Below are 24,106 nucleotides of genomic sequence, written 5' to 3'. Positions count from 1 at the left end.
CTCCCATAACTGCCCCTCTCTCCCATACCTACCCCTCTCCCTCCCATACCTGCCCCGCTTCCTCCCATAACTTCCCCCTCTCCCTCCCATAACTGCCCCTACCCCGCCACCCACCGCTCCATGATCCGTTACTGAAGCCACTGACACCGTCGGTTCCGCTCAGTCCGGCCGCTCTAGCTCCTCCCCCAGCGCTTACACGCGTCTCTCCGACTGTCGCATTCACTCTGCGATCTCTCCCAACTCCCCCCCCCCCCCCCGCCTCCAACTCACTCCCAGTTACTCCCACTCAGCCCCAGTCTCACCCACTCACCCTCACTCTCTTACTGGCCTCTCCCTGTTACTCAGCTCAACCTGCCCATCACTTCCAGCCCCCCCTCAGCCTGGGACCCCCAGCCCCCTCAGCCTGGGACCCCCAGCCCCCCTCAGCCTGAGACCCCCAGCCCCCCCTCAGCCTGGGACCCCCAGCCCCCCTCAGCCAGGGACCCCCAGCCCCCCCTCAGCATGGGGGATCCCTACCACTTCCCTGTGGCCCTTCAGTGGGATCTGGGGCCCGAGAAACTGAAGGAGCTGAAGAACAAACTGCTTGTGTATTTCCAGAGCAAGAGCAAGTCTAACGGAGGGGAGTGTGTGATCAGGGACCCCGACTGCACCCCCGGATATGTCCTCATCCACTTCAGCCAAGAAACAGGTAGGATGGGGGTACAGGGATATCCCTCATCCACTTCAGCCAAGAAACAGGTAGGATTGGGGGTACAGGGATATGTCCTACTCCACTTCAGCCGAGAAACAGGTAGGATTGGGGGTACAGGGATATCCCCTCATCCACTTCACGCCGAGAACAGGTAGGATTGGGGGTACAGGGATATCCCCTCATCCACTTCAGCCCAGAAACAGGTAGGATTGGGGGTACAGGGACATCCCCTCATCCACTTCAGCCAGAAACAGGTAGGATACAGGGATATCCCCTCATCCACTTCAGCCAAGAAACAGGTAGGATTGGGGGTACAGGGATATCCCTCATCCACTTCAGCCAAGAAACAGGTAGGATTGGGGGTACAGGGATATCCCCTCATCCACTTCAGCCAAGAAAACAGGTAGGATTGGGGGTACAGGGATATCCCCTCATCCACTTCAGCCAAGAAACAGGTAGGATTGGGGGTACAGGGATATCCCCTCATCCACTTCAGCCAAGAAAACAGGTAGGATTGGGGGTACAGGGATATCCCCTCATCCACTTCAGCCAAGAAACAGGTAGGATTGGGGGGTACAGGGATATCCCCTCATCCACTTCAGCCGAGAAACAGGTAGGATTGGGGGTACAGGGTATCCCCTCATCCACTTCAGCCGAGAAACAGGTAGGATTGGGGGTACAGGGATATCCCCGTCATCCACTTCAGCCAGAAACAGGTAGGATTGGGGGTACAGGGATATCCCCTCAATCCACTTCAGCCCAGAAACAGGTAGGATACAGGGATATCCCCTCATCCACTTCAGCCGAGAAACAGGTAGGATTGGGGGTACAGGGTATGTCCTCATCCACTTCAGCCAAGAAACAGGTAGGATTGGGGGTACAGGGATATCCCCTCATCCACTTCAGCCGAGAACAGGTAGGATTGGGGTACAGGGATATCGCCTCATCCACTTCAGCCAAGAAACAGGTAGGATTGGGGGTACAGGGATATCCCCTCATCCACTTCAGCCAAGAAACAGGTAGGATTGGGGGTACAGGGATATCCCCTCATCCACTTCAGCCGAGAAACAGGTAGGATTGGGGTACAGGGATATCCCTCATCCACTTCAGCCAAGAAACAGGTAGGATTGGGGTACAGGGATATCCCCTCATCCACTTCAGCCAGAAACAGGTAGGATTGGGGGTACAGGGATATCCCCTCATCCACTTCAGCCGAGAAACAGGTAGGATTGGGGTACAGGGATATCCCCTCATCCACTTCAGCCAAGAAACAGGTAGGATTGGGGGTACAGGGATATCCCCTCATCCACTCAGCCGAGAAACAGGTAGGATTGGGGGTACAGGGATATCCCCTCATCCACTTCAGCCAGAAAACAGGTAGGATTGGGGGTACAGGGATATGTCCTCATCCACTTCAGCCAAGAAACAGGTAGGAATTGGGGTACAGGGATATCCCCTCATCCACTTCAGCCAAGAAACAGGTAGGATTGGGGTACAGGGATATCCCTCATCCCACTTCAGCCAGAAACAGGTAGGATTGGGGGTACAGGGATATGTTCCCTAATCCACTTCAGCCAAGAAACAGGTAGGATTGGGGTACAGGGATATCCCCTCATCCACTTCAGCCAAGAAACAGGTAGGATTGGGGGTACCGGGATAATGTCCTCATCCACTCAGCCAAGAAACAGGTAGGATTGGGGGTACAGGGATATGTCCTCATCCACTTCAGCCGAGAACAAGGTAGGATGGGGGGTACAGGGATATGTCCTCATCATTCAGCAAGAAAACAGGTAGGATTGGGGGTACAGGGATTGTCCTCATCCATTCAGCCAAGAAACAGGTAGGATTGGGGGTACAGGGATATCCCCCTCATCCACTTCAGCCAAGAAACAGGTAGGATTGGGGTACAGGGATATCCCTCATCCACTTCAGCCAAGAAACAGGTAGGATTGGGGTACAGGGATATCCCCTCATCCACTTCAGCCGAGAAACAGGTAGGATTGGGGGTACAATTGGGGGGCAATATTAGGGGGTTGGACTGGGCTGCCTGTGTTCCTGGGAATCTCTGTATGGGCCCAGGTACTGGTTCTGTACTTGGCTTTGGGGCCCAGTCCGACCCGGCTGTATTGAGGCGCAGTAGTGGCCCCCCTGTAGTTTTACTGGAGTAACAGGTGACTATGGAATAATCCCGGGGGGGGGGGGGGGGGCAGTAGAATGGGCTGAACCTACTTTTAGCCTCATGTTTATTCTGTACAAATGTTTTTTGTTCTTTCTCAATGTGAGAAAAATTGGGGTAAATGGGGTAATTAAAGCTCATATTTGGCCCCCGTGGGGCAGGTAATTAGTAGGGATGCTCCGTATCCAGCATTCGGCCATGTCTGGGAGGGTTGGGTTTCGGCCGAATCCACGGTCCCGGGTGAAGTGAATCTGAATCTGGTTCTGTATTCAGCCAAATCCATCGGGGGGGTTGGGGGGTTCAGCCGAACCCAAAAAACTGGGCTTGGTGCATCCCTAGTAATTATATTCCCTGTGCACAGATTATCCCCCTCCATAATGGGCTCCTACTGACCAAACAGTCACACCAAAGGGTGAAGGGAGGGGGCTGTATAGTGGGAACCTAATTATCTGCCTCACAAGGACCAAACATGGAGGAGCTTCAACTTCCCAGTTTATTATCAGGCACAGGGGCGGCAGCCGGGATAGGGTGGCAGCTTGTCCTCTTGTTTCAAACCAGCGAATCAGGGGGCAGCACTGGGTTTGACTGACAGCTGTTTGAATTTGCTGCCGGAGTTACTGCTCATAGGCTGAAACCCAGTCGGGGCCGTTGGTTTGGATTCCCGAGACTCTGGGACACGAAGGATTTTATTTTTAACCAGTTCACAAAGCGATATCACTGTACGTTGTGCCCCCTGAACCCCCAGATATTGGGGGAACAACCAATAGTGATGGGAGGTCGGGGTGTAGAACCACAGGGGCCACAGTCTGGTCATGGGACTCCAAGGTGACTTCTTCTGTATCCCCGGTACTAACAGTATATGGGGGTGTGGGGGGGGCATATCTGCCTTCTGTCCCTGAATCAGGGGTCGGAAAGGGGGGTTCAGTCACATGAGTGTCAGTTATGGAGAAAGCGGGGGGCAGATTTTGGGCCTGGGGTGACGGGGAGGTTTATACACGGAGGAGCTTTCATTTGCCAGTTTATTATTAGGCCTGGGGGCGGCAGCCGGGATTGGACGGCAGCTTGTGCTGTTGTTTCAAACCAGCGAATCAGGGAGCAGCGCCGGGTTTGACTGACAGGTATTTGAATTTGCTGCCGGCGCTTGGAATTCCACAGACTCGGGGACACGCAGAACTGGTTTAAAGGGGAAAATGAAAATTGCGCTGAAATAAGAAATGTTCTAAATACGATTGAAAAATCAAGTTATCGTCACTCTCTGCCTTTGGGGGGGCTCATTTATCCTTTAAAGATCACGGAAATACTGTCTCTCTACATGCAGGGTGTGTGCTTCCGCTAGGAAAGGGGCCCCCCAAAAAGATACATTGGCTCTATCTGTCCATGAAAGGGGGGAGGGGGGAGAGTGAAGGTAAACGTGATTATTTTGGAATTATTCATTATATTATTTAGAAAATGTCTTAGTGGACCTTAGATTGCAAGCTCACTGGGGCAGGGGCTGATGGGAATGTGATAGGGACCTTAGATTGTAAGCTCACTGGGGCAGGGGCTGATGGGAATGTGATAGGGACCTTAGATTGTAAGCTCACTGGGGCAGGGACTGATGGGAATGGGATAGGGACCTTAGATTGTAAGCTCACTGGGGCAGGGACTGATGGGAATGGGATAGGGACCTTAGATTGTAAGCTCACTGGGGCAGGGACTGATGGGAATGGGATAGGGACCTTAGATTGTAAGCTCACTGGGGCAGGGCTGATGGGAATGGGATAGGGACCTTAGATTGTAAGCTCACTGGGGCAGGGGCTGATGGCAATGGGATAGGGGCCTTAGATTGTAAGCTCACTGGGGCAGGGACTGATGGGAATGGGATAGGGGCCTTAGATTGTAAGCTCACTGGGGCAGGGACTGATGGGAATGGGATAGGGGCCTTAGATTGTAAGCTCACTGGGGCAGGGACTGATGGGAATGGGATAGGGGCCTTAGATTGTAAGCTCACTGGGGCAGGGGCTGATGGGAATGGGATAGGGGCCTTAGATTGTAAGCTCACTGGGGCAGGGGCTGATGGGAATGGGATAGGGACCTTAGACTGTAAGCTCACTGGGGCAGGGGCTGATGGGAATGGGATAGGGACCTTAGATTGTAAGCTCACTGGGGCTGGGACTGATGGGGATGGGATAGGGACCTTAGATTGTAAGCTCACTGGGGCAGGGGCTGATGGGAATGGGATAGGGACCTTAGATTGTAAGCTCACTGGGGCAGGGGCTGATGGGAATGGGATAGGGACCTTAGATTGTAAGCTCACTGGGGTAGGGACTGATGGGAATGGGATAGGGACCTTAGATTGTAAGCTCACTGGGGCAGGGGCTGATGGGAATGGGATAAGGACCTTAGAGTGTAAGCTCACTGGGCAGGGACTGATGGGAATGGGATAGGGACCTTAGAGTGTAAGCTCACTGGGGCAGGGGCTGATGGGAATGGGATAGGGACCTTACATTGTAAGCTCACTGGGGCAGGGGCTGATGGGAATGGGATAGGGACCTTAGATTGTAAGCTCACTGGGGCAGGGGCTGATGGGAATGGGATAGGGACCTTAGATTGTAAGCTCACTGGGGCAGGGACTGATGAGAATGGGATAGGGACCTTAGAGTGTAAGCTCACTGGGGCAGGGACTGATGGGAATGGGATAGGGACCTTAGATTGTAAGCTCACTGGGGCAGGGACTGATGAGAATGGGATAGGGACCTTAGAGTGTAAGCTCACTGGGGCAGGGACTGATGGGAATGGGATAGGGACCTTAGATTGTAAGCTCACTGGGGCAGGGGCTGATGGGAATGGGATAGGGACCTTAGAGTGTAAGCTCACTGGGGCAGGGACTGATGGGAATGGGATAGGGACCTTAGAGTGTAAGCTCACTGGGGCAGGGGCTGATGGGAATGGGATCGGTACTGACGCACACACACACATACACACACACTGGGTCAGAGAATGGAGGCCAAAGAGGAAGTCCCGCCCCTTGCTAACAGCTGTAGCAAAGCAAACAGGAAGTGGTCACATGGGTACCTGAGGGGATTTGCAGCCACAGTGAGTGTTAGCTCTTTGGTCCCTACACAGTTACACAAACCCCGCCCCAGAGGCTTTCAGCCACCCAAGCTCCGCCTCCTGTGTGTAAAGAAACAAATAAAGATGCATTTAGTTCTGGCAGCTCAGTGTCTGTGTGTTTAACTAGGAGTTAAATGAAAAAGGAGGTTTAGTTTCCCTTTAATTTCAGAGTGTAACACAAGTACTGATGGACATTTTTCTATCAAATAAATGAATTTGGCTTAAAAGGGGCGGGGAAGGATAGTGTCAGCGTGGCGTGATTGGTTAGGGGGTGTGGCTTAAGCACCACCTTATTACTGGGCTGATGGTTCTGACTTTATCTCTCAGTGCGGAAGCAAATTCTGGGGAAACGGACCCACGAGCTGTCCTTGTCCAATGGGAAGAGGCTGAAGTTGGACGTCAGGTTGCCCGGAGCTCCTCCCCCAGCGGTAAGTTGAATTATTCAAGGGAACTCATAGCTCCTCCCCTGCTCCGCCCCTCCACTGTGTGCATTCTGGGGAATAAGTAACTGATATATCTGATAGGTCATACATCCCTCTGTCTGTCTGTCCCTCTGTCTGTCTGTCCATCCCTCCGTCTGTCTGTCTGTCCATCCCTCTGTCTGTCTGTCCATCCCTCCGTCTGTCTGTCCATCCCTCTGTCTGTCTGTCCCTCTGTCTGTCTGTCCATCCCTCCGTCTGTCTGTCCATCCCTCTGTCTGTCCATCCCTCTGTCTGTCTATCCCTCTGTCTGTCTGTCCATCCCTCCGTCTGTCTGTCTGTCTGTCTGTCTATCTATCTATCTATCTATCTATCTATCTATCTATCTATCCATCCCTCTGTCTGTCTGTCCATCCCTCCGTCTGTCTGTCTATCCTTCTGTCTGTCTGTCCATCCCTCCGTCTGTCTGTCCATCCCTCTGTCTGTCTGTCCATCCCTCCGTCTGTCTGTCCATCCCTCTGTCTGTCTGTCCATCCCTCTGTCTGTCTGTCCATCCCTCCGTCTGTCTGTCCATCCCTCTGTCTGTCTGTCCATCCCTCCGTCTGTCTGTCCATCCCTCCGTCTGTCTGTCCATCCCTCTGTCTGTCTATCTGTCTATCCCTCTGTCTGTCTATCTGTCTATCCCTCTGTCTGTCTATCTATATATCTATCTATCTGTCTGTCTGTCCCTCTGTCTGTCTGTCCCTCTGTCTGTCTGTCTGTCTATCCCTCTGTCTGTCTATCTATATATCTATCTATCTGTCTGTCTGTCCCTCTGTCTGTCTGTCCCTCTGTCTGTCTATCCCTCTGTCTGTCTATCTGTCTATCCCTCTGTCTGTCTATCTATATATCTATCTATCTGTCTGTCTGTCCCTCTGTCTGTCTATCCCTCTGTCTGTCTGTCTATCCCTCTGTCTGTCTATCTATATATCTATCTATCTGTCTGTGTAAAGAAGAGGCACTTACCAGCGTGTCTGCTCCTTCATAGTGTGCGCACGCACTTCCGCATATTTAAAGGCGCAGGCGCGCTGACGAATGACATCATGACGCACGGTGCATGACGTCAGCGCTCAATGGCGCCAAATTTGAAATATTTAAAGGGCCTTTCTTTTGTTACTGATTGCCCGTGATAGGATTTATTCCTGGTGCCTTTCTGAGCCTTGTGTATTTCCTGTATCCTGCTTGTTGCCTTCCTGTGTTTCTGACCCGGCTTGTTCCTGACTATTCTGATTATCCATATCTGACCCGGCCTGCTCCTGCATTTCCTGATTATCCATATCTGACCCGGCCTGTTCCATGGACTATCCTGCTATTATCCATATCTGACCCGGGCTTGCTCCTGGACTATTCTGATTAATACCATCATCTGACCGGCCTTGCTCCTGCTATTCCTGATTATCGCATATCTGACGCCGGCCTGCTCCTGACTATCCTTGATTATCCATATCCTGGACCCGGGCCCTAGCTCCTGGACGTATCCTGCATTATCCATATCTGACCGGCCTGCTCCCTGACTATCCTGATTATCCATTTATCTGCACCCGGCCTGCTTCCTTGACTATCCGGATTATTCCATTTATCTGACCCGGCCTGCTCCTGACTTATCCTGATTATCCATATCTGCGACCCCGCGCCCTGTTCCTGCTATCCCTGAATTATCCATATCTGACCCGGCCTGCTCCTGACTATCCTGCATTATCCATATCTGACCCGGCCTGCTTCCTGACTATCCCTGATTATCCATATCTTGACCCCGGCCTGCTTCACTGACTATTCGATTATCCACTTATCTTGCACCCGGCTTGCCTCTGACTATTCCTGATTATCCAACGTGACCCGGCCTGTTCCTGACTATCCCTGATATCCATATCTGGACCCGGCTTGCTCCTGACTATCCTGATTATCCATATCTGACCCGGCCTGCTCCTGACATATTCTGATTATCCATTTATTCATGGACCGGCCTGTTCCTGACTATCCTGATTTATCCATATCTGACCCGCTATTGCTCCTGACTATCGCCTGATCTGATCCATATTCTGGACCCGGCCTGTTCCTGACTATCCTATTATCCACTCTCCGGCGCGCGCGCTCTCCCTGACTATCCGATCTATCCATATTGACCCGGCTTGCTCCTGACTATCTGATTAGTCCATATCTGACCGTGCCTGTTCCTGACTACCTGATTATCCATATCTGATACCCGGCCTTGTTCCTGACTTTATCCTGATTATCCATATCTGACCCGGCTTGCTCCTCCTGACTTATCCTGATTATCATATTCTGACCCGGCCTGTTCCTGACTATCCTGCATTATCATATTCTGACCCCGGCCTGCCTCCTGACTATCCTATTAATCCATATCTGACCCGGCCTGTTTTCTTGACTATCCTGCATTATCCCATATCTGACCCGGCCTGCTCCTGAACTATTCTGATTATCCATATCTGACCCGGCTTGTACTTCGACTACCGATTTCATCTCATTCCTGCTGTATTGATTAGCCCGGTTTGACCCTTGGCCTGTCTGACTACCCTGATTGCTGCCCCGCCCCGACCTAGCTGCCTGACGACGACCTTGTTTAACCCTATTTGTACCGTGAATCTTCGGCCCTAACTGACTCTTACTACAGTCAGCGGTGCCCCATTGCTTGCCAGAACTCTGCCTCGCTCCCCTCGTTAGTCCACGGTGGCACTGAGTAGCTGAGGGCTCCTCCCGAAGCAAAAGGCGTCACACTATGGTGAAGCCGAGCCGAGACCAAGAACTTGGCATCAGTTCTGGTTAGGCGCTGCCGGACCGTGACAGCTTCTGTCTGTCTGTCTGTCTGTCTGTCTATCTATCATTATTCTATCTATCTTATCTATTCTATCTGTCCATCTGGTCTGTTCCATCTGTCTGTCTGATCTATCATACTATCTATCTATCTACAGTGGAGGAAATAATTTATTTGACCCCCTTCACTGATTTTGTAAAGTTTGTCCAATGGACAAAGAAATTGAAAAGTCTCAGAACAGCTATCATTTCAATGGTAGGTGAAACAGTGGCAGATAGCGCCACATTCAAAAGGAAAATCGAAAAAATAACTTTAAATAAAAGATAGCAACTGATTGCATTTCATTGAGTGAAATAAGTTTTTTTGAACCCCCTACCAACCATTAAAGAGTTTGGCTCCCACAGAGTGGGGTTAAGACACTTCTACTCAATTAGTCACCTCATTAAGGCACTGTCCTTAACTAGGTACACCCTGTATAAAAGAACACCTGTCCACAGAATCAAATCAATCAAGCAGACTCCAAACTCTCCAACAGGGGAAAGACCAAGAGAGCTGCCCAAGGGATGTCAGAGACAAAATTGTAGACCTGCACAAAGCTGGGAATGGGCTACAAAAACCATTAGCAAGAAGCTGGGAGAGAAGGTGACAACTGTTTGGTGCGATTGTTGGAAAATGGCAAGGAGCACAAAATGACATCAATCGACCTCCCTCTTGGCTGTCCACGCAGATACTCACCTCGTGGGGTTGTCAATGATTCTGAGAAAGTTGTGAAAAAAGCACCCTAAGAACTACACGGGAGGAGTTAGTTACTGTACCTCAAATTTAGCAGGGACCACAGTCACAAGAAAACCCATTGGAAAACACATTACACCGCAATGCGTATTAAAATCCTGCAGGGCTCCGCAAGGTCCCCCTTATGCTCAAGAAGGCACATGTGCCAGGCCTTGTAAGGTTTGCCAATTTGAACCCTGAATGATTCTGTGGAGTGACTGGTGAGAGGTGCTGTGCCGTCTGATGAGACAAAATAGAGGCTCTTTGCGGCATTAACTCAACTCGCTGTGTTTGGAGCGAAGAAAAATGCTGCCTATGGACCCCCAAAAACACCGTCCCCACGTCAAGCATTGGCGGTTGGAAACATTTTGCTTTGGGTGGGTGTTTTCTGCTAAGGAGACACAGACAACTTATTTCGCAATTAACTCGGAAATGGACGAGCCACGTATCGTGAAATCCTGAACGACAACTTCCTTCCTTCTGCCAGAGAAAATGAAAATGGGTCGTGGATGGGTGTTCCAGCACGACAATGACCAAACATACAGGCAAAGGCAACAAAGGAGTGCCTCAAACGAAGAAGCACATTAAGGTCTGGAGCTGGGCCTAGTCAGTCTCCGGACCCTTAATTCCAGATAGAAAAACTTTATGGGAGGGCGAGCTCAAGCTCAGAGTTGCACAGAGACAGAAACCTTAGCGGATCTTAGAGATGAATTCTGCAAAGAGGAGGTGGTACAAACATTCCCCCTTTAAAATGGGCCGCAAACTTGCCTCATCAATTACAAGAAACTTTGGCCTCTTGTGCTTGCAAACAAGGGCTTTTTCCACTAAGATTAAGTCTTTTTTTGTTTTAGAGGGTTTCTAAAAACTATTTTCACTCAATTGAAATGCAAATCAGTTTGCTATTCTTTTATTTCCAATGTTCTTTTTTCCATTTTTCCTTTTGATGTGCTATCTGCCACTTTACACCTACCATTAAATTGATAACTGTTACTTGAGACTTTTCATTTCTTGTCATTGCGACAAACTTACAAAAATCAGTTGAGGGGTCCCAAATCTTATGTTTCCATCCAACTGTTATCTATCTATCTATCTATACTATCTATCTATCTATTATCTATCTATCTATCTATATCTATACTTATCTATCTGGTCCATCTTGTCTGTCCCCATCTGTCTGTCTGTCATCTATCTATCTAATCTATGCATATCTATCTATCTATCTATCATATCTGTCCAATCTGCTCTGTCCAATTCTGGTTCTGTCTGCTCTATCTATCTATCTTATCTATCTATCCATTCTGTCTGTCGCTCCATCTGTCCTGTTCTATCTATCTATCTTATCTGTCTCCTGTCTGTCTAGTCCATCTTCTTGTCCATCCTGTCTGTCCATCTGTCTTGTCTGTCTATCTATCATAGCGATCTATCATCATATCTTATCTACCTATCTATTCTATCTGTCTGTCTGTCTGTCCGTCTGTCTGTCCATCTTATGTCTGCTCTGCTGTCTGTCTGTCCATCTTTGCTGATCTATCTATCTGTCTGCTGTCTTCCTGTCTGTCTGTCTGTCTATCTATCTGTGATCTGTCTGTCTGCTCCCATCGTCTTGTCTATCTATCTATCTGTCTGGTCTGTCTGTTTCTGTCTGTCTGTCTATCTGTCTGGGTCATGTCTGTCTGTCTGTCTGGTCCATCTGGTCTATCTTATCCTATCTATCTTCTGTCTGTCTGTCTGTTCTGTCTGTCTATCGATCTATCTATCGACTCTACTATCTATCTATCTATCTGTCTGTTCCAATCTGTCTTGTCTGGTCTGTCTGTCTATCTATCTATCTGTCTGTCTTTGTCTGTCTGTCTGCTGTCTGTCTGTCCAATCTGTCTGGTCTTGTCTGTCTGTTTCTGTTCTATCTATCTAATACTATCTATCTATGCTGTTCTGTCTGTGTCTGTCTGTCTGTCGTCTGTCTATCTTATCTATCTATCTATCTGTGTCTGTTCTGTCTGTTCTGTCTTCTATCTATCTATCTATCTATCTTGTCTGTTATCTATCTGTCTTGTCCTGGTCTGTCTGTCCTGTTCTGTCTTCTGGTCTATCTTATCTATCTATCTATCTATCTATCTATCTGTCTGTCTGTTCTGGTCTGGTCTGTCTATTCTGTCGTGTCTGTCCATCTGTATCTATCATCTATCGTCTGTCTGTCTGTCTGTTCTGTCTGTCTGTCTGTCGTCTGTCTGTCTATCTGTCGGTGCTGGTCTGTCTGTCTTGTCTGTCCATCTGTCTACTATCTATCTATCTGTCTGTCTGTCTGCTCTGTCTGTCTGTCTATCGATCTATCTACTCGATCTATCTTATCTATCTATCTATCTGTCTGTCCATCTGTCTGTCTGTCTGTCTTGTCTAATCTATCTATCTATGTCTGTCTGTCTGTTCTGGTCTGTCTTGTCTGTTTCTGTCCATTCTGTCTGTCCGTCTGTCTGTCGTCTGTCTCGTCTGTCTATCTATCTTATCTATCTATCTATTCTGTCTGTCTGTCTGTCTGTCTGTCTGTCTGTTATCTATACTATTCTATCTATCTATCTGTCTGGTCTGCTCTGTTCTGTCTGTCTGTCTATTCTATACTAATCTATCTATCTTATTCTGTCTGTCTATCTATCTGTCTGTTCTGTTCTGTCTGTCTGTCTTGTCTGTCTGTCTGTCTGTCTATCTAATCTATCTATACTATCTATCCGTATCTATCTATTCTGTCTGTCTTGTCTGTCTGTCGTGTCTATCTGTCTGTCTGTCCATTCTGTCTAATCTATCTATCTATTCTGTCTGTCTGTCTGTCTGTCTGCTCTGTCTGTCTGTCTGTCTGTTCTGCCTCTATCGATCTATCTATCGCATCCTATCTATCTATCTATCATCTATCTATCTGTCTGTTCCATCTGTCTGTCTGTCTGTCTGTCTATCTATCTATCTCTTGTCTGTCTGCTGTCTGTTCTGTCTGTCCATCTGTCTGTCCGTCTGTCTGTCTGTCTGTCTGTCTGTCTGTCTATCTATCTATCTATCTTATCTTAATCTGTCTGTCTGTCCTGTCTGTCTGTCCATCTGTCTGTCTTGTCTAAATCTATCTATCTGCTATTCTGCATGTTCTCTATCATATCTATTCTATCTTATCTATCTATTCTATCAATCTGTCTGTCTGTCTGTTCCAATCTGTCTTGCTCCATCTGTCTGTCTGTCTAGTCTATCTATCTATTCTATCTACTATCTATCTATTTTGGCTGTCTGTCTGTCCATCTGTCTGTCTTTCATCTGTCTGTCTGATCCATCGTCTGTCTGTCTGTCTATCTGTCTGTCTGTCTGTCTATCTGTCTGTCTGTCTGTCTGCTCTGTCTAGTCCGTCTGTTCTATCTATCTATCTGTCTGTCTGTCTGTCTGTCTGTCTGTCTTTAGTCTGTCTATCTATCTTAATCTATCTGTCATGTCCATCTGTCTCCTGTCTGTCTGATCTATCTATCTATTATCCTATCTTGTGTCTGATCCGTTCCTGTCTGTCTGTCTGTCTGTTCTGTCCATCTAGTCTGTCCGTCCGTCTGTCTGTCTGTCTGGTCGTCTGTTTCTATCTATCTATCTATCTATCTGTCTGTCTGTACTGTCTGTCTGTCTGTCTGTCTGTCTCTACTTATCCTAATCCTATCTGTCTGTCTGTCTGTCTGGTCTGTCTGTCTGTCTATCTGTTCTGTCTGTCTGTCTGTCCCATCTGTCTATCTTATCTGTCTGTCATGTCTGTTCTGTCTGTCTATCGATCTATCTATCTACTCTATCTATCTATCTATTCTATTCTGTCTGTCCATACATGTCCTGTCTGTCCGCTCTGGTCTGTCTGTCTGTCTTGTCTGTCTACTTCGGAATCCTACTCTATCTATCTATCATATCTATCCTATCTTATTGGCTGTCTGATCCTCTGTCCTGTCTGCTCCATCTGTCCTCGTCTCGTCCATCTGTCTGTCTGTCCTGTCATATCTGTCTGTCTGTCTATCTACTGTCTGTTCTGTCGTTGTCTGTCTGGTCGGTTCTTGTTCTTATCTAGTCTGTCTGTTCTGTCGTCTATCTGTCTGTCTTCACTGGTCTATCTATCTATCTGTCTGTCTGTACTGTCTGTTCTGTCTGTCTGCGTCCATCTGTCTGTCTGTCTGTCCCTATTCCGATCCTGCCTGCTCGTATCTATCTGTCGTCTGTTCTTGTCTTCTATCTTGTCTGTCTGTCTGTCTGTCTATCTGCTCTGTCTGTCTGTCTCGTCTATCTTATCTATCTATCTATCTATCTGTCTGTCTGTCTGTCTGTCTGTATGTCTGTTGTCTGGTCTGTCTGTCTGTCTGTCTGTCTGTCTATCTATCGTATCTGTCTGTTCTGTCTGTTTCTGTCTGTCGTCTATCTACTCTTATCATATCTTCTGTCTGTCTGTTCTGTCTGTCTGCTCTATTCCATAGATAGGATAGAATACTGATATTACCCCCCCTGTCAAGTGGCTGTACATTAATACATTTGATCGCTACATCCGACTCTATATTAACCCTAACATTCCCATGTATCTATTAGGCTGGCCGGCCAGTGCCCAGGGTTTCCTGATCCAGGTAATCCTCTTTATTTCCTCTTATTAATCCTCATTAACTGAGACCAGCGACTGTGATTGGTTCTTTTCTGTTATTATTGCTCTCTTCCTATTGGTCACAACTGTGTTTCTGCATTTAGTTACATAATAATGAATGAAAGGGGTCCAGCAAATGGGATTAAACCATAATGTGTCACTCACTCCCATAAACCTGACATTGCCCTTTACAGTAAGGAGCCCCTTCCTATGCTGATGCTGTGAGATCCCCTTCCTCCCCACCCCCAATGTATCACTCATTCCCCCTCTCTGGGTTAAGGGAATCCCATAACCTGACTGCCCTTACAGTAAGGAACCCCTTCCTATGCTGATGGTGAGATACCCCTTTCCTCCCACCCCCAATGTATCACTCATTCCCCTCTCTGGGTAGGAACCCATAACCTGACTGCCTTACAGTAAGGGAACCCCTTCCTTATGCTGATGGTGAGATCCCCTTTCCTCCCCACCCCAATGTATCACTCATTCCCCCTCTCTGGTAGGGAAACCCATAAACCTGACGCCTTACAGTAAGGAACCCCTTCCTATGCTGATGGTGAGATCCCCTTTCCCCTCACCCCCAATGTATCATCATCTCCCCCTCTCTTGGTAGGGAACCCCATAACCTGGACTGCCCTTACAGTAAGGAACCCCTTCCTATGCTGATGGTGAGATCCCCTTTCCTCCACCCCCAATGTACACTCATTCCCCCTCTCTTGGTAGGGAACCCATAAACCTGACTGCCCTTACAGTAAGGAACCCCTTCCTATGCTGATGGTGAGATCCCCTTTCCTCCCCACCCCAATAAATCACTCATTCCCCTCTTCTTGGTAGGGAATCCCATAACCTGACTGCCCTTACAGTAAGGAAACCCCTTCCTATGCTGATGGTGAGATCCCCTTCCCTCCCCACCCCCAATGTATCACTCATTCCCCCTCTTGGTAGGGAACCCCATAACCTGACTGCCCTTACAGTAAGGACCCCTTCCTATGCTGATGGTGGAGATCCCCTTCCTCCCCACCCCCAATGTATCACTCATTCCCCCTCTCTGGGTTAGGAACCCCATAACCTGACTGCCCTTACAGTAAGGAACCCCTTCTATGCTGATGGTGAGATCTCCTTTTCCTCCCCACCCCCAATGTATCACTCTTCCCCCTCTCTGGGTAGGAATCCCATAAACCTGACTGCCCTTACAGTAAGGAACCCCTTCCTTTATGCTGATGGTGAGATTCTTCCTTCCTCCCCACCCCCAATGTATCACTCATATCCCCCTCTCTTGGTAGGGAACCCCATAACCTGACTGCCCTTACAGTAAGGAACCCCTTCCATATACTGATGGTGAGATCCCCTTTCCTCCCCACCCCCCCAATGTATCACTCATTTCCCCCTCTCTGGGTAGGAAACCCCATAACCTGACTGCCCCTTACAGTAAGGAACCCCTTCCCTATGCTGAGGTGAGATCCCCCTTTCCCCCCCAATGTATCACTCATTCCCCCTCTCGGGTAGGAAATCCCATAACCTGACTGCCCTTACAGTAAGGAACCCCTTCCTATGCTGATGGTGAGAACCCCTTTCCTCCCCACCCCAATGTATCACTCATTCCCCTCTCTGGGTAGGGAACCCCATAACCTGACTGCCCTTACAGTAAGGAACCCCTTCCTATGCTGATGGTGAGATCCCCTTTCCTCCCACCCCCAATGGTATCACTCATTCCCCCTCTCTGGGTAGGGAATCCCATAACCTGACTGCCCTTACAGTAAGGAACCCCTTCCTATGCTGATGGTGAGATCCCTTCCCTCCCCACCCCCAATGTATCACTCATTCCCCTCTCTGTGGTAGGGAATCCCATAACCTGACTGCCCTTACAGTAAGAACACCCTTCCTATGCTGATGGTGAGATCCCTTCCCCCCCCCCCACCCCAATGTATCAGTCATTCCCCCTCTCTTGGTACAACAGGCTTGGGGCCCCTTTGTTGCCGTGGTCTCTGCTTCCCCTGTACATAGGCCTCTGTGCTTTATGGCAATTATTAATGTTCGTTTGGGGTAAATAAGGGGTTAATGTCCCAGATCCTTCTTTCCCTGCAGAGCTGCCTGGACCTTCTACTAGAGGGAGCTCTGTACCCCGTGCCCCCCGGCCCCCGAGGGCCCTGATTCAGAATGTCTGGGGCAGTTACACGCGGGAGATGCTCAGCCTATTGGTGGAGAACGTGAGCGCCGCGTGCGAGAGGCGAGATTTCTATATCGAGATGATTCCTGAGATTGGTGCAGCCGCGGTCACTTTCACACGTAACATTGGTGGGTACCGGCACCCTGTGTGCCCAGTTACACTGAGGGTCTCGCCCACGTCTGACTTGGGCACAGGGTCGGACTGGGCCGCCGGGACACCGGGAAAAATCCCGGTGGGCCCCGGCCCTAGTGGGCCCCAGCGGCCCAGTCCGACCTTTGCCGGCGCTCCCCGCTACTGACTGTTCCTCCCCGACGCGTTCAATTTATACGCGCTCGGGGAGGACGTCAGGCGGGGGCCCTTCGGGGAGGTTAGGGGACGCGGCTGGGGCACCTGCAGGGCCCCTGGGGCGGGAGCCCCGGTGGGCCCTGCACCCCCCAGTCCGACCCTGCTTGGGCACCAGAACTGGAACTCACAGACCCAATTCCTGTCTCTACTCTGTGATACGGAACCAACTGCCCTTAGTTACTATCACTCTTGTCTGCCGCCCCAAGTGTAACTGCCCCAACCACCACTGGGGCCAATTAGATACCCACTGGCAGGGGCAAATGGAAGTGGAACAGGCAGAGGTGGATCCTGCTGATTGCCCCATTGGGTAGAAAACTGGCAGGATTCCTATCCCCATTCTATTCTCTCTCTGCCCTCCCTGATCTGCCCCTCTGCTTGCTGTGATCTGCCCCTCTGCTTGCTGTGACCTGCCCCTCTGCTTGCTGTGATCTGCCCCTCTGCTTGCTGTGATCTGCCCCTCTGCTTGCTGTGATCTGCCCCTCTGCTTGCTGTGACCTGCCCCTCTGCTTGCTGTGATCTGCCCCTCTGCTTGCTGTGATCTGCCCCTCTGCTTGCTGTGACCTGCCCCTCTGCTTGCTGTGACCTGCCCCTCTGCTTGCTGTGATCTGCCCCTCTGCTTGCTGTGATCTGCCCCTCTGCTTGCTGTGATCTGCCCCAGACCCCAACAGGAGATACAAGTGTCCTTCCTGAGAGAAGAAAGCTAAAAACTGCCCGGTACAATGAGATACAGTGAAGTCTCTACATAACATGTGGCCTGAGGCAAGTGTGGGGTAGTGGGGCAAGTGTGGGGCAGTAGGGCAATAGACTATGCCTTTTTTAGTTATTTTACTTTCAGTTCAAGAGCTCTCCAGTTTGGCGTTTCAGCAGCTATCTGGTTGCTAGGGTCCAAATTACCTAAGCAACCAGGGGGTGGTTTGGATGAGAGGCTGGGATATGAATAGGGGAGGGGCTGGATAGAAAAGAAAGTTACAAAAAGTAACAGGGATGCCTGAACTGCCCCTTTAAAATGATCAGTTTTGGAAAAAGCTCTAATTGTAAAAGATTTAATAGGATTTATTTGATCCATTTGAAACCATTTGAGTCTCGGGGGGACCAGGCGCTTTACGTGTTGAACCCATATTGGGGGCAAAATAATCCCATTGGGTTTAAATGATTTTTACCAGATAAGGAGATACAAAATACGGAAAGATCCCTTATCCAGAAAACCCTGGGTCCCAATAATTTCAATAACAGACTTTATACCACTAACAGATCTACATTGTCCTGTGCGGCCACACCCATTGGGGCCCTTTCATCCCATTCGCTCTCTGCTCTACAGATCCACTGAACTTTACTGCCCAGTTCTGCAGCAGCCCGAGGGCCAATCAGATGGGACTCACAGCGCAGCCAATGGAGGAGACTAAGGCCGTTCGGGTGGAGAATCTGCCCCCCAGTACACGTGAGACTGACCTGGTGATTTACTTTGAGAGCCCCCAGAATGGAGGGGGGAGGGCGCAGAAGGCGGAGCTATTACCCGAAGAGGAGGCGGCACTGCTGACTTTTTCTGAAGAAGGAGGTAATGAGATGTGAGATGTTAAACCCAATAGGGCTGTTCTGCCCCAATAAGGGGTAATTATATCTTAGTTGGGATCAAGTACAGGTACTGTTTTATTATTACAGAGAAAAGGGAATCATTTAACCATTAAATAAACCCAATAGGGCTGTTCTGCTCCCAATAAGGGGTAATTATATCTTAGTTGGGATCAAGTACAGGTACTGTTTTATTATTACAGAGAAAAGGGAATCATTTAACCATTAAATAAACCCAATAGGGCTGTTCTGCCCCCAATAAGGGGTAATTATATCTTAGTTGGGATCAAGTACAGGTACTGTTTTATTATTACAGAGAAAAGGGAATCATTTAACCATTAAATAAACCCAATAGGGCTGTTCTGCCCCCAATAAGGGGTAATTATATCTTAGTTGGGATCAAGTACAGGTACTGTTTTATTATTACAGAGAACAAGGGAATCATTTAACCATGAAATAAACCCAATAGGGCTGTTCTGCCCCCAATAAGGGGTAATTATATCTTAGTTGGGATCAAGTACAGGTACTGTTTATTATTACAGAGAAAAGGGAATCATTTAACCATGAAATAAAACCCAATAGGGCTGTTCTGCCCCAATAAGGGGTAATTATATCTTAGTTGGGATCAAGTACAGGTACTGTTTTTTATTACAGAGGAAAGGGAATCATTTAACCATGAAATAAACCCAATAGGGCTGTCTGCCCCCAATAAGGGGGTAATTATATCTTAGTTGGATCAAGTACAGGTACTGTTTTATTATTACAGAGAAAGGGAATCATTTAACCATGGAAATAAACCCAATAGGGCTGTTCTGCCCCAATAAGGGGTAATTATATCTTAGTTGGGATCAAGTACAGGTACTGTTTTATTATTACAGAGAAAAGGAATCATTTAACCATGAAATAAACCCAATAGGGCTGTTCTGCCCCAATAAGGGTAATTATATCTTAGTTGGGATCAAGCTACAGGTACTGTTTTATTATTACAGAGAAAGGATCATTTAACCACTGAAATAAACCCAATAGGGCTGTTTTGCCCCAATAAGGGGTAATTATATCTTAGTTGGGATCAAGTACAGTACTGTTTTATTATTACAGAGAAAAGGGAATCATTTAACATGAAATAAACCCAATAGGGCTGTTCTGCCCCAATAAGGGGTAATTATATCTTAGTTGGGATCAAGTACAGGTACTGTTTTATTATTACAGAGAAAAGGGATCATTTAACCATGAAATAAACCCAATAGGGCTGTTCTGCCCCAATAAGGGGTAATTATATCTTAGTTGGGATCAAGTACAGGTACTGTTTTATATTACAGAGAAAAGGGAATCATTTAACCATGAAATAAACCCAATAGGGCTGTTCTGCCCCCAATAAGGGGTAATTAATATCTTAGTTGGGATCAAGTACAGGTACTGTTTTATTATTACAGAGAAAAGGGAATCATTTAACCATGAAATAAACCCAATAGGGCTGTTCTGCCCCAATAAGGGGTAATTATATCTTAGTTGGGATCAAGTACAGGTACTGTTTTATTATTACAGAGAAAAGGGAATCATTTAACCATTAAATAAACCCAATAGGGCTGTTCTGCCCCAATAAGGGGTAATTATATCTTAGTTGGGATCAAGTACAGGTACTGTTTTATTATTACAGAGAAAAGGGAATCATTTAACCATTAAATAAACCCAATAGGGCTGTTCTGCCCCCATTTTTTTAAATTGGAATAATTTGCTTATACCAGTTGGTATATTAGGCACAGCATTTGCAGTAGGCTGACTCCGTGTATCCAGGAGCATAAATTGCTCAAAATGTTGGAGTGTATTTGGTATCAGCTTTGTCACTGTTTTATTTTTCAGTTGTACAAACGGTGTTGGGGAAGCAGCATGTGTTTGGGAAGAGGCCGATATCCGTGTATCCTTACTATGAGTCCCTGGGGATAACTCTATATGGGGAGAAGGGACCTTGTGTAACATTACCTGAACCCCTGGAGGTGCCAGTCAGTCCGTATGTGCTGGAATTCATACTGGGAGACCCACAGATAAAAGGCGACATAGACAAGAAGATGGCAGATAAGAACTGTGAGATCACATGGCCAGATCCAAACTGCCCCAATCCCACCATTAAACTGTCCATCCCCAGCTCCATATCATCTCATCTCAGGACTGTGGCAAAGATTGTACGGACATGGAGGGATCAGGTTTCTACAGAATTCTCCCTTTTTATTTCCAAGTTCAAAGATACAGAGTACGATGTGATTCCACCAGTTTGGGAAGCCATCAAAGGAGAAGTCAGCAGCTCCACATATGGGGGGGTTTTGGTCAAACCAGACCTTGCCAAACACAAAGTCTTCATCGCAGGACTGCTTGGTGATGTTGATTGGATTGGGGAGACTCTCAGTGACCTGGTGGAAAATATCACTAGACAAGTTGAAAGGCAGAGACAAACGTTGGAGGAGGTAGAACCTGTGCCCCAGGCACTGTATAGACTACTGCTTGCAGAAGGACTGGAGAAGACAGTAATGGGAAGATACCCACAGCTGAAGATGTCCTACGACAAACTGACAAAGAGCTTAAAGATCTGTGGCCTCAGAGAAGAGATAGATGGAGCCAAATGTGCAATACGAGACATGAAAGGAACTTTGAACCAGAAAGCAGTTGATTTACCTTCTGCTGTTCTTCAGTTCCTGAGGCTGGCCAATACCGATGAGTTGTCTTGTCTTCTTCTCAGTGACCATGGAATAAAGGCAATGTTCCACATGGACAATAACACAGTCACGCTGATTGGATGCTCCATGAAGGATGTGACAGATGCAGAAGAGCGGATGAGACGTGAGTTACAGTGGAAGGAAGTCATTATGGATCAGCTGGTTGCCCAGAGTCCTGAGTGGGCAGATCTCAAGGTGCATTTGGATAAAACATTGAACAGTGAGAGGTGCACTCTTGTGGTTAATGACTTGGCCCCAATAGGGAAGCCTAGTGTGATTGTCTCGGGTCTTGCTCCCAGCATGCAAAGCGCCTACAGACAGGTCCATGAGTTTGTGGAGAAGAACTCTGTGTTGCAGAAGGACATTCAGGTCGGAAGGACATTCAGGCCAGAAGTCACCATGAAGTATCTGAAAGAAACAAAAGCACAACTTTGCCAAAAAATGAAAAATGTCACGGTTACAATTGAACTTCAGCGACAAACGATTTCCTTGCAGGGTCCCAGACTGTGCGTCCAAGAGGCCGAGACCCTCGTACAAACAGAGCTCGCTTCCCTCTGCTTCGATACGTTGAGCAGTTCCAAACCCGGAGTGAAGAAGTTGTGCAAGGAAAATGCAGTCATGTACAGCACTACCGCCATGCACCAGTACGGCTGCGTGATACACGTGCAGGAGGGTGGCCCAAGCGCTGTGGAACCCAGCAGCCCACGGTACCAAGGGCAAATACAAGATGGAGTTACCACAGTGGATAAGAGTAACCCAATTCATCACAAGGGGGATGGACTTAATGTAGACGTGAAACTGACCACAAAGGAAGGTCTGACCGTCTCTGTGATCCAAAGGAATATCCAAGATGCCACGGTGAGTCTGCTGGGAGTTGCACTGCTGGGAGTTGCACTGCTGGGAGTTGTACTGCTGGGAGTTGCACTGCTGGGAATAGTACTGCTGGGAGTTGCACTGCTGGGAGTTGTACTGCTGGGAGTTGCACTGCTGGGAATAGTACTGCTGGGAGTTGCACTGCTGGGAGTTGCACTGCTGGGAGTTGTACTGCTGGGAGTTGCACTGCTGGGAATAGTACTGCTGGGAGTTGCACTGCTGGGAATAGTACTGCTGGGAGTTGTACTGCTGGGAGTTGCACTGCTGGGAATGTATTGCTGAGTTGCACTGCTGGAATTAGTACTGCTGGGAGTTGTACTGCTGGAATTGCACTGCTGGGAGTTGCACTGCTGGGAATAGTACTGCTGGGAAGGTTGCACTGCTGGGAGTTGTACTGCTGGAATAAGTCTGCTGGAATAGTACTGCTGGAGTTGCACTGCTGGGAATAGTACTGCTGGGAGTTGTACTGCTGGGAATAGTACTGCTGGGAATAGTACTGCTGGGAGTTTGCACTGCTGGGAGTTGTACTGCTGGAGTTGTACTGCTGGAATCAGTAACTGCTGGGAATAGTACTGCTGGGAGTTGTTAACTGCTGGGAGTTGTGCAGGCGCGCAGGCTTTGGCATCTGTGTGTGGAATAGTAACTGGCTGGGAGTTTGCACTGCTGGGAGTTGTAACTGCTGGAATAGTCTGCTGGAATAGTATGCTGTGAGTTGCACTGGGAATAGGTACTGCTGGGAGTTGTACTACTTGGGATAGTATCGGCTGGGAATAGTTAACTGCTGGGAGTTTGCCTGATGGAGTTGTACTGCTTGGGCGTTGATTAAGAGCAGTGCTTACTCCGTGGGACATAGTACTGCTGGGATGTAACGTCGAGAGTCGTAGTGCTGCTGTTGGCTTTGCACTGATGCTGGGATAGTCACTGCTTGGTTGAGGGAAGTGTGCACTAGCATCGCGCGAGTTTGCACTGCTGGGAGTTGGGCACTGGTGGGAGTTGTATGCAATGGGAGTTGCATCTGGTGGGAGTTGTCCTACTGGGAGTTGACTGCTTGGGAGTTGTACTGCTGGGGAATAGTCCTGCTGGAGTTTGTAAACTGGTGGGTAGTTGTACTGCTGGGGTTTGCACGGTGGGAGTTGTACTACTGGGAGTTGCACTGCTGGGAGTTGTAGCTGCTGGGAGTTGTACTGGCTGGGAGTTGCACTTGGCTGGGGTTGTACTGCTGGAGTTGTACTGCTGGGAGTTGTGAACTTCGATGTAAGGAAGTAGGTGTGGGAGTTGTCTGCTGGGAGTTGCACTGCTGGGAATAGTACTGCAGGAGTTGCACTGCTGGGGCAATAGTAACTTAAGCTGGGAGTTGTACTGCTGGAGTTTGCAACTGCTGAGTATGCACTGAGCATGGGAATAGTACTGGCTGGGAGTTGCACTGCTGGGAGTTGTACTGCTTGGGAATAGTACTGTCTGGGAATAGTACTGCTGAGTTGCACTGCTGGAATAGTATGCTGGGAGTTGTACTACTGGGAATATACTGCTGGAAATAGTACTGTGGGAGATTGCACTGCTGGAAGTTTGTACTGCTGGAGTTGTACTGACTGGGAATAGTACTGGCTGGGAATAGTACTGCTGGCGTTAGTACTGCTGGGAGTTGCACTGCTGGGAATAGTACTGCTGGGAGTTGCACTGCTGGGAGTTGCACTGCTGGGAGTTGCACTGGTGGGAGTTGTACTGCTGGGAGTTGCACTGGTGGGAGTTGTACTACTGGGAGTTGCACTGCTGGGAGTTGTACTGCTGGGAATAGTACTGCTGGGAGTTGTACTGGTGGGAGTTGTACTGCTGGGAGTTGCACTGCTGGGAGTTGTAC

At 48.5% G+C, this 24,106-nt stretch overlaps 1 protein-coding gene across 1 annotated transcript in view; it reads left to right on the top strand.

Annotated features, from left to right (window-relative positions):
- Positions 1-466: 466 nt before the first annotated feature.
- LOC101731378 (protein mono-ADP-ribosyltransferase PARP14) overlaps positions 467-24,106 on the top strand; it is a 44,783-nt gene continuing 21,143 nt past the window's right edge. The window contains exons 1-7 of the mRNA XM_031893890.1: positions 467-688; positions 6,288-6,388; positions 14,541-14,568; positions 15,090-15,116; positions 16,672-16,881; positions 18,417-18,653; positions 20,528-22,233. Coding sequence (XP_031749750.1) covers positions 502-688; positions 6,288-6,388; positions 14,541-14,568; positions 15,090-15,116; positions 16,672-16,881; positions 18,417-18,653; positions 20,528-22,233 — 2,496 coding nt within the window. The 5' untranslated portion in view covers positions 467-501. The remainder of the gene's footprint in view (positions 689-6,287; positions 6,389-14,540; positions 14,569-15,089; positions 15,117-16,671; positions 16,882-18,416; positions 18,654-20,527; positions 22,234-24,106) is intronic.

The sequence above is a fragment of the Xenopus tropicalis genome, chromosome 9 (assembly GCF_000004195.4).
Source record: "Xenopus tropicalis strain Nigerian chromosome 9, UCB_Xtro_10.0, whole genome shotgun sequence".
NCBI lineage: Eukaryota > Metazoa > Chordata > Amphibia > Anura > Pipidae > Xenopus > Xenopus tropicalis.
This window is presented reverse-complemented; position numbering and strand designations above follow the sequence as displayed.